The 10,683-nt window shown below is 44.9% G+C and overlaps 1 protein-coding gene across 3 annotated transcripts in view; it reads right to left on the reverse strand.

Moving 5' to 3' along the window:
- Positions 1-10,405, reverse strand: part of MSRB2 (methionine sulfoxide reductase B2) — a 38,882-nt gene extending 28,477 nt beyond the window's left edge. For all 3 annotated transcript variants that reach the window (XM_036839297.1, XM_036839287.1, XM_036839294.1), the window contains exons 1-2: positions 10,269-10,405; positions 1,192-1,292 (exon numbers count right to left, since the gene is read on the reverse strand). In XM_036839297.1, coding sequence (XP_036695192.1) covers positions 1,192-1,292; positions 10,269-10,386 — 219 coding nt within the window. In that variant the 5' untranslated portion in view covers positions 10,387-10,405. The remainder of the gene's footprint in view (positions 1-1,191; positions 1,293-10,268) is intronic.
- Positions 10,406-10,683: the final 278 nt, after the last annotated feature.

The raw sequence follows: 10,683 nt of genomic DNA on the forward strand, positions 1-10,683 counted from the left end.
GACCACGGTTATACGGCCATAGCACATGGACAGCTTACCTGAATTTTGCAGGGACTGCTAAGTTCAAAGATATAAATATTCTACAACTTTTGAAACCGCTGCTCTGTGGTCCACTCTGTGGGGTCTGCTTTACCAATGAAAATATCTAATAACCTGGTTCAATAACTATATTCCAGTGGTCATATTTAGGACTAAGACAGACTACTTGTTGGGAAATGCAGCACAGTAAACATGGTACATACTATAATGAGGAACCACTAAGGGCTGTTCTCTCAGGAAATGAAAGAAAGCTGAGATTACTGAAGGCAGCTTCAATAACGTGTCCCCCTCGTGGCCTGCAGTCATGCGACAGTCACCACGGTTTATTTTTTGAGTGCCTGTTATCTGCAGGCACCATGTTATGTGCTGGGGTATACCAAGGATGGCAAGTGCTAAGAAGAGAAAGTACTGGTAAAAGCAAACCCATTGGGGCTGAGGAAAGGCTTCCCTGTGGGAGTGAGAGTGGGGCTGAGAGCTGAAAGGTAGGTTTGAATGGGTCGGGGTGTTGGTGGTGGGGGAGGACACGGGGTGAAAGGGCCTGAACTGAGGGGAAGCCCAGGGTCTGAGAGCTGAAAGAGGACAGTGTGGCCGGAGTGCAGTGACCAGGGGGAAAAGTGGCAGGATCTGAGGACAGGGGTGGGAGGTAGGGGCCAGAGCCTTTAGGGCCTTATTAGCCACTTTTCAACTTTTCTCTTTACTTTGAAAGCAGTGGGAAGCCACTGAAGAATTTCGAGCAGGGGGTGATGTGGTCAGATCTGTTTTCAAAAGATCTCTTTGCCAGCCATACGGAGAATGGCAAGGTGGGGAGCAAGGGCAGCTGTGAGGAGAGCAGCTGGAGGCAAATGCACACAAGCCAGGGCTGGTGGGAGCCTGGACCAGCCTGCAGGTGAGAGCAGCGGAGAGAAGCCGAGTGATGGGAAGGTCATTTAGGAGGCAGAATGGGTGGGCGAGGCGACGGAGGGCAGTGTGTCCAGAGGAAGGATTCTGGTTTGCACAACTGGATGGATATTCATGGCCGAAGAAGGAGAGCAATGAAAGGCACCAGATTCTCAGAGCAGAGGATGAGTTAGGTTTTGTAGCGAGATAGATTCCAACCTGTCCTGCCCTGCCCCCAACACATCTACTCAGAAACTGTCGATCGGTGTAGCTTACCGGTTCCGTCCCTTTTTCTCTTGTGACATGGAACTGCTCTGGAGTCAGCTTCTTCTGCCACTCACTCTTGGAGAGAACCGGCTTCCGCTTTGTAAGGGACCCTGTGTTGTTAAATAGGAATTAAAAAAAATTAAAACAGCAAGGCCCAGAGTGCTGAGGTTGACTTCCTTGGATTTGTCTAAGAAAATTTAGTTATTTCCCCAAAGAATTAGAGTCATGCCTTTACTACAAATATTTATATTTTTAATTGTTTTTCATATTTCATTGCATTGTTTGGGATCTCAAAATAACTACGGTATAAGAATTTATTTAATGGCAATGGTCGACAAATTGCAAATTATAAGATGGGTGCTACTGACTTTCAAATGATGTCTTTGATCAAGTTAAGGACTTTAATATATTTCTATATTATTAAAATATATTTTGCATGGAAAAAACCCAGTAAGGCACAATGACCTTTTCTTCCCTAGCCTCTCTCCTAAAGTGCACCATCTCCCAGCAAAACACGCCATCCCTTCCCCTCCCCCTTCCACCCTTTCCTTCTTCACAGAGACCAGAAAGCTCAGGTACAAAATACTGTAATTGACTCATTAGTTTAATAAGAAATGAGTAATAAGTAGAGAGCTAGTTTTCCAGTCCTGCTGGGGCACAGAAGATAAGAGGCAGCTGAAATATGAAATAAGGTAGAATAAATTCTCCTTGGGTTACTAAGGGTAGACATTCATCTTTCTTCTATTACTATGTTCAAAGGAGTGTTTCCTGTCAGGATGCAGCTGGGAGTAGCTGAGTGATTGGAGAGAAAAGATCGTGGAGCCAGTGGGTTATTAAACCCTTCTTCCTTGCTGGTTTATAAAGATATCTCTGATTTTGTTTGTCAAGGGAAGTCTTTTATTAAAAATTCTTTTTGTGTGGAAAAAATAAGAGACTCCTATAGCACATACTCCTGAACGGGAAACTGAGACCTACCATAATCTATTATCATGCTTCATGGTTTTTTCCCCACTTCTGTCTTCCTTTCTTCTGCTCCCTTCAGCTTCTATCTTACAACTTTTTTTCCAGTGAGTGTAAACAAAATAACTAGCCAAAGGGAGGTAGGAAGCCTAATGTATATTATAATAAATAAACGTTTTAATCATCCAAACGTTTTAATCATCCAACGTTAAGACTATGAAAGGACCTTATCATCTGCTTACACCTCAACTTACAAAGGAGAAAATAAGGCCCAAAGGGTTAGTAACTTGACCACAGCACTGAAGATGAAATGTTAAATACCTGTGATGTCACCACCCACATAACAAACATGTCAGAAAATCGTAGCTGAATTTCATTTTTGGTTACAAAAAAGAAAGTCCTAAATAATCTCTCAGCAAGAGAAGACTTGTGTCTTCATGACGAGTTCATAATACTGCACAATATGGTATTTTCAGTATTATATATTATTGACTGCTTATGGTTGTCTACATTTTATTTAAGGGTTTTTATCTGTTAAATATATTAGAAGGTGTCCTTTCTTAAATACTTTTTATAAGGCCACAGGGATTTCTTTTTTCCAATGGAAATATAGCTCTGAAATATTCCTATGGAAATATTGCTCAGTTACACACAAATTTTTCAGGAACTCAGCTTCTGGGGAGCAAAGCAAAATGTATTCATGTGATAATTATTACTGCTTAGTGACTTTCAGAGTTATTATGCAGAATGCCAAGTAATAAAGGGAGAAGGAATGATGAAATTTTTAAAATCACCGTTTTTGCAATCGCTAAAATAATAGACGGATTCAAGCAAGAACCATCAGGGAATTCTAAAACCCTTGGGTAAAAAGACTGTTGAAGAATGGAATAGTTACACATTTTAAAAATGTGATCCCTCAAATTATTAATTTTACAAGTAAGAAAATGTACCTTTACAATGGAAAAGTCTAGAAATCACCACCTCAACCAAGTAAGCAAGGCTAGCATCACTGACAGTGGGGCCAGCTGACATCATGTGCCTCTGGGTGGGACGCGCTGCACTGGTCTGCTCTCAGAGAGCTCAGCAGGACTTCTTAGGGACACCCAGGAACACTTCATCCTCATCCCATCTACTTCTCCATAGAAGTGACACTAGACATTCTCTCTTTCTGGTGGAGTCTAATCCCTCAGCTTCCATGACACTAAATCCTCCTGTCTCTCCAGTTCCTCCCTCTCAGCATCCTTTCTCAGCTCCCCTTCCTCAAGCCATCCTTGAATACTGGTGTTCTTTAGAGGAGTCTGTCTGTCTTAGGCTTTCTTCTATCATCCCTCCACACCCCCTCCCCCGCCCTGGGAGATTTTATCCTTAAAGTACCATCTACATGATGAGACTCCCAACCTATTTTTTCCCTCCATCCTAGATCTCTCTGCTGAGTACCGGATCCATACACAATCCACACCCGGATATCTCCACTAGGACCGTCCCAAACAAAAGAATTTCATGTATCTCCTCCACCCCAACCCAAATCTGGTCCTCCTCTCATGTGCTCCAGCTCATCAATTCCATGTTTCAAACCAGAAAGCCAGGCCATCATCCATGACTCTTCCCTTGCCCTTGCACCAAGCCTGTTGGTTCTACTTCCTAAATAACTCTAGGATCTGCTCATTCTCACCCCTCTGCAACTACCTTGGATCAGGCCACCATTACCTCCAGCACAGATTATTACAGGTTTTTTTCTAATTTGTATGCCCTCCCCTATTCCGACCGCTTCTTTTCCTCACTGCCCGAAACTGTTCAATGTGACATAATACCCTCAAGATAAATTCCAAACTCCTTGATGTGACTTCCAAGGCTCTTCATGGTTGGCCCTGCTTACCACTTCCAACTTCTCCCTTCTACTATGCTCCAGTCCCTCTCAACTGTGGTCCTCTGAGTTCCCCCAGAAGACATCATAGTTTGTTTAGCTTTTTACTTGTTGTTAAGATGGAGTGAAGACTTCTAAGATCCTTACATGCCACGACAGAAACTGAAGTTTCCAATCTCTGGTCTCAGTTTACATGTTATCTTCTCCAAGAAATATTCCCTGATCCCCTAAGTCTGGGTTGCAAGCTCCTCCTCTGGGTTCTCACGGCCCTCAGTGCTTCCATGATAGACACGACAATTGCAGGTTAATCTGTCTGGATGTCTCATTCAACTAGAAGCTGAAAGTCTGAAAAAACTGTCTTTGTTCAGTGTACCCCTATTTATCAGTGCCTTGGCATTTGATAAATATTCATTTCTTCATTCATTTGGTCATATTTACAGAGCACCTACTATATGCCAGACACTATTCTAGATGCTGGGGATACAAACGTAAAGAAAACAGGCAAGAATCGCCGCCCTTATGGAGTTGAGGTAAAGTAACTAAGAATGTAAAACTTTAGATGATTTTTTCAAAAATCACAAAGGAGATTAGAGAGTGTGAGGATGTGTGTGTATGTATTTATGTGTGCATACACACACACACAATTTAAAATAATGAGGGAAGGCCTTATTAAGAAGGCGACATTTCAGCAAAGAGTTGAAGGAAATGAACAAACACACAACGTGAATACCTAGGAGAAGAGCACTGCAGGCAAGAGGGGCACCAGGCTGGGTGTGCCTGGCGTGTCTGATGAACAGCAAGGAGGCCAGAGCAACGGAGGTGGAGTCAGCAGGGAAGGTTAGTACAAGGGACAGCAGACAGATGATGGGGGCCAGATCATTTAGGGCCTTGAAGGCTATTGTAAGGACACTGGCTTACGTTCTGAGTGAGTTTGGAAGTCATTGGAAGGTTAGCAGAGGCATGACATGATCTAACATATTTTAAAAGGATCAGTGGTAGATATACTAAAAAAATATTTGAAGCAGGGTAAAGTCTGAAGCAGGGGAACCATTACAGAGGCTACGTTAATCTGGCTGAGAGGTGGAAACCTGGATTAGGGTGGCAGCAGGAGAGTGGCTAAGAAGTAGCGAGACGCTGGACACAGTCTGATGGTAGAGCCGGGGGATCTGCTGATGGGTCAGATGTGGAGGTAAGAGAAAGCAAAGGGCCAAGGGTCATACTCCACAGCTTCTGGGCTCTGAAAGATGGGGGAAGACTACAGGAGGAGTAGGTTTGGGAACTTGGTTTTGAATTTGTTAACTTTAAAAATGCCAATCAGCTATTCAAGTGGAGATGTCAAGTAGGCAGTTGGATACATGGATTTAGAGTTCCAAGAGAGGTCTAGGATGAAAATATAACTTTGCGACCCCTCAGCCTTTAGATGTTATTTATCTTGGGGACTGGAAGATCCCCAAGTCAGTGAGTGTAGACAGAACAGAGAGGCCTGAGGGCTGGACCCTGAGGCTCTCCGCAATATGCAGGTTGAAGAAATGGGGACAAGCAGAGAGGTGGGAAGGAAACCACAAGAACGCAGTGTCCTAGTGAAATGGAGCAGGACCCTATGGTGCTTGCCCCCCATGTCCTCAGTCTGCCTTTTGTCTGTGGAAAAACTTTAGCCAAAGAATAAGTTTAATCAGAGAAGTGAGAAAATGCAGAAACAAAGGAAAACAGTCCTACAAGACGAAATAATAATACTTTTGTCATTAAGTATAGTCAAGGACCTTTAGTTCCTCCTCAAGGGCTATAGATAACATTCTGAGCCATATCCTTTGAGCTGTCTTACAGATACTTAAACCCCCTCCACCAGGTGGAAGAAGTTAACTACATGATGACCAGACTGTAACCATGACATAAGCTGCCACAATTCTGAGAGCTGGCCTTAAAGAAATGGGAACAAATTGACCCTGGAACTGAAGATTAACTGTACTTAAAACAATCAAGATGACGCTGATCAGACCACCGATGACCAACGTCAAGATGACTGTCAGAGCTGACTGCGCTGTTTCTGCGTGTAGCCCCCTCCCCGCATCTATAAAAGCTCTTGCCCACTGATTGTCAGTGGGGGGAGCCGGCCTTTGGACAGGCCTCTGCCCCCTCCCCCGCCAGGCTGCCGGCCTCTGAAATAAAGCAAACTTTCCGTCCCACCAACCCAGCCTCTTTATTGGCTTTAGAGCGGCGAGCAGCCCGACCCCACTTCCGGTTACAGTTTCTGGCTCTCAACCTGGGGCTGCTGTACTCTCGCGACATCTGGCTCCCGGGGTTTTCCCGAGCAGAGCCGCCATGACGACGCGCCGGGATGGCTGTGAGGAGTCGCTGCTCGAGGCTCGCTGGCCCCCAGAGGGGGGTTTGGGGGGACGCTCCTAGCAGCTGCCGAAACCATGTGTTTGGGGGATCCTCCCTGTTTCTCCCCTGCTCGGCACTGGCTGTCAACGTACGCTTTTCCTTGGTGGAACGGAAACATGCTGGACAAACTGACGAGCTCCATGACCAAGTAAGTCCACGGGTGTGCAGCCGGGCCGACTTCTCTTTTGAGCACGAAGTGCTATCTGCGTATTTTGCCAATTGGTTCTGACGTGTCTGACACTGAGGGCTATTTGTGAGCACTGAGTGTGTCATTTGGGCATTTTGCCAGTTGGTTCTGACGTGTGTCTACTGTCGAGGATCCTTTGTGTTGGGTAAGTGTTTGTTTGGGACTCCACATGGGTCACTGTCTTGGAGGATTGTGACAGTTCTGTCTTCTGGTATGTGAGTGTGTATTTCATTTGTGTGATTGGTATCTTTGCTGTCTTTTGTAAAATGGGAAGGTCAGGTTCAATTCATTAGAAAAATTTTAGCTATGAGATTACGACTAAAGAAAAAGGAAGATAATTTTTTTTAACAATATATGACAACAGTATTCTTTATACTCTGGAGAAGAATGGATAAGATGAAACTCTTTTGAAATTCCAAAACCGCTTCTTTTTGCATATGCAGTTAGAGAAAGCTGGCTTGATAAAATACTGTTTTCAGAATTCTGACCCTGAGAGAACAAAAATATGCATAGGAGAAAGCTTGAAGTTAACTCTTATCATGTCCTTGAAATACAAACACAGCCCACTTTGCCTGAGACTTCAGCCTTGGGTTAAATAGTAAAACTTCAAAAGATGTTTGGGTTTATTAAACACACATCTTGTACCACATTAAAGAGAAATTATGCTATGAGAAAAATGTTAAGTTTTTAGAGGTTATGGAATATGTTCTTAAGTTTGCCAATCAGTAAATGCTGGTATAACAGTTCAATTACTTGTTTCTTGGTTTTGTTAAGGCTTTTAAGGGTTAAAAATTGTAATATGTAATTAAAGCTACTAAAAATGATAAGGGAAGCATTTCAGTGTGGAAAGCAAGTAGGATATGTGTTGTCGGCAAGAGAAGGTATAAAGAATGGAGATATATTTGTTGAGGAAAAATGAGGATAATAATTTGTCCTACAGTTGGTTGTTTTTGGATGGGCAAAAAAAAGGGACAAATCATATGGATACAAAAAGTGATAAAAGGTTTGTGAAAAAAGGGAATTTTGAGAAAAGAATTTCGTACATTGAAGGAGTGATTAAGATTAGATTGCGGGCTTCCCTGGTGGCGCAGTGGTTAAGAACCTGCCTGCCAATGCAGGGAACACGGTTCAAGCCCTGGTCCGGGAAGATCCCACATGCCACGGAGCAACTAAGCCTGTGAGCCACAACTACTGAGCGTGCGCTCTAGAGCCTGTGTGCCGCAACTACTGAAGCCTGCGTGCCTGGAGCCCCTGCTCTGCAACAAAAGAAGCCACTGCAATGAGAAGGTCGCGCACTGCAACAAAGAGTAGCCCCCGCTCGCTGAAACTAGAGAAACCCCGTGCACTGCAACAAAGACCCAATGCAGCCAAAAAAAAAAAAAAAAAAAGATTAGATTGGATTTAACTAGGTAAATGACCTTTGTTATTAATAGTAAGCTGGTACAAAACTGGAATTAGGTTTTCTTTCTCCCTGTTAAGAGAACAAAATTATTCAGGAATATTGAGGTGCTTTTGATAACAGATTGTAAGTTTCTTTCTCAAGCTAACTTCGAGTATTCCAAAGGGCCCCTAGACATCTCAGAAGAAATATTAAAGTAACTAGGATTATTTAGCATGTTAAATTATATGGAAAACATATGGTAACTTTCAGATCATACTGCTGAACTGGGTAAGAAATTTAAAGAATTCTAGTGGAAGGCTACTGTTTTGCTTCAAACCACATTTTTGACCCCAATGTTCAGGATGGAAAAAATTGCCTAGTTATCACAGAGTATAATGACTTATGAGGTGTGTCACTGCTGGCTTTAAGTTTACTGCTAAAAGCACATGTACAATGCTTGTGTGATAATTGGCTATAAGTGATAAAATGTATAGCCTATAAAATGTTTCCCCGTCAGCAAACCTCTGTACTTGTTTATGTCTCACTAGTCCTCCCCACAACGTGGATAACTAGGCCAATATATAAACAAGGCCCCAAGTCCACAACACAGGGTTAAATGCAGCTGCACTTTTAACCTTTCCATTTCTTATGTAATTATAACAAATGCTTATTGTATACCTACTAAGCACCAATATTGTGATAAAATGTTTTTAGGTTTTTTTTCATTTATTCTGTAAAACAACCCTACCATTATCACTATCCTTATTTTATAGAAGAAAAAAACAGGCTTCAGCGTACCAAGTTCAAGACGTGCCCAAAGACACAGGGTCAGTGATTGACACTGTCGACTCTGAAACCCCCTTAACCACAAAACTAGTACCTGCCCGTCATTCTCAGTGGTTGCCTACTAGTTTGTTGAATTGAACTTTCATGGTTTACTTAAGCATTCCTTAACTGATGGACGTTTGGGTTAGAGCCAGTTTCTAGTTCTTAAGAGTACTGTTAAGGACATCTCTGCATATATAACTCTGTTCTTCTTTAGAATTACTTCCTTAGAAGGAATTCCCAGGAGGGGGTGTCTGATAAGTTAGCAGTTACTGTATTGGTGTCTGGCCAAATTTTAACGTTGCTGAAGAACCTCAGATTCCAGGGCGATTCATTAGGCTGTTTCTGACAGCACCAAGTACAAACATGAAGGACAAATTTCTGCTGAAACCACCACCCTATAAACGGGAATGAGAAGAGCTCCAGCGCACAGCTGTGATGTTTCCATCACCTGTGGTTCTCAGGAAACCATTGCTTGGCACAGAGTAGGCACAGAACAAATAATGAGATTGGCTGACTAGAGACACCAAGCGGTTCTGAAGGCCATGGCCCCAAGTCATGTTGGATCAGTTCCCACTGCACACTGCCAGGGCTTTTATTTATTTAACACAGCATTTTGAAAACTTAAGGGGATAAAAAGAATTCCAAGTGACTGGGTACATTTTCAGCACAGATATGTAGCTTTAAATGTCTTCAATGGACACATAACAAATGGATTCAGAGAAGGGATGGCTAGGCATCTGCCCAGAAAGCCAATGGACACGAGGCACTAGATTCCCCTGAAATAGGCCTGAAATATAGTGCCAGCTAACGCACGTCTCCACAAGTGACTCCGCACTAAAGGATGAAATGTAAACGTGCCCCAGTCCCACAGAGCAGCCAAAGGCATTTTGTAGAAAATACACACGCTTTTCCCTAGTCTGTATCACAGCCATTGACTAACGATGGTTATCAGGTTAAAGGAGGTGTGGATTATTAGTCCACACGTTTCCCTGGGTCCTGGAAACACAGAAATAGAGCAGGTCAGGGAGCAGATCCACAGGCATGCAAAGTCTGAACCGCCTGCTTCTCAGACGCGAAAAGCAGCAGACATAACTGGAGAAGAGGGACAGTATAACAGAGCAGGGGCCACTGCAGCAGAGAGCGCGCGGGGTGGGCTGCTGAGCCGACACCTTGAGGCCCGGCTCTAGAGCGTAACATTTTATGCAAAAAAAAAGAAGTGTGTGCACGTTTGGAGAGAGGACCGATACCTTTACACAGATCCTTACAGGGGTCAGTGACCTCCCCCCCCCCACTCCCCGCCCCTGCCAATTTACAACCAGCTGTCGCAGAAGGCAGGAGGTGGGCGGGCAGGGGCGTCCCGAAGGAGCTTCCCGAGAAAGTAAGCGCCAGGTCCAGAACCAGCAGGCGGGCTCCCAAGTCCTGGCAAGTGAATGGAAACCGAAAGCCGGGAGGTGGCGGCGGGGCCTGCGAGGCCCGCGTCCTACCTGCGTCCCCAGGTCCGGTACTCGCGCCGAGGCCGCCTCGGCCCGCTCGGCCCCGCACCCCCCACCCGGGCACTTCTCGGAAAGGAAGGCTCCTGAGCGCACAGAGGAAGCGCGCCATGACGCTGTACGCGACCCGGAGGGGCCCACGCCACAGGACCCGCCCACGCCCGCAGGACCCGCCCACGTCTTCGATGCTCCGCTCCGCCTCCTCTCACCTCCCCTCCTGTCCGGTCTCCAAGCACCACACTGCGCTGTGCTCCTTACCCCACTCCTGCCCTTCCCGCTTTCCTCCTCCTAACCGCTTCCTGCTCCTGCCCCTACCGTCTCCCCTTGGCCTTCTTTGGCCCCCTCGGCCCATGTACCGCCTACCTCCCTGCGCTGCTCCCCCAAACCTGGCTCTCCCCTTGCAGGCTCT

This window comes from Balaenoptera musculus, chromosome 2, assembly GCF_009873245.2.
Source record: "Balaenoptera musculus isolate JJ_BM4_2016_0621 chromosome 2, mBalMus1.pri.v3, whole genome shotgun sequence".
Lineage (NCBI taxonomy): Eukaryota > Metazoa > Chordata > Mammalia > Artiodactyla > Balaenopteridae > Balaenoptera > Balaenoptera musculus.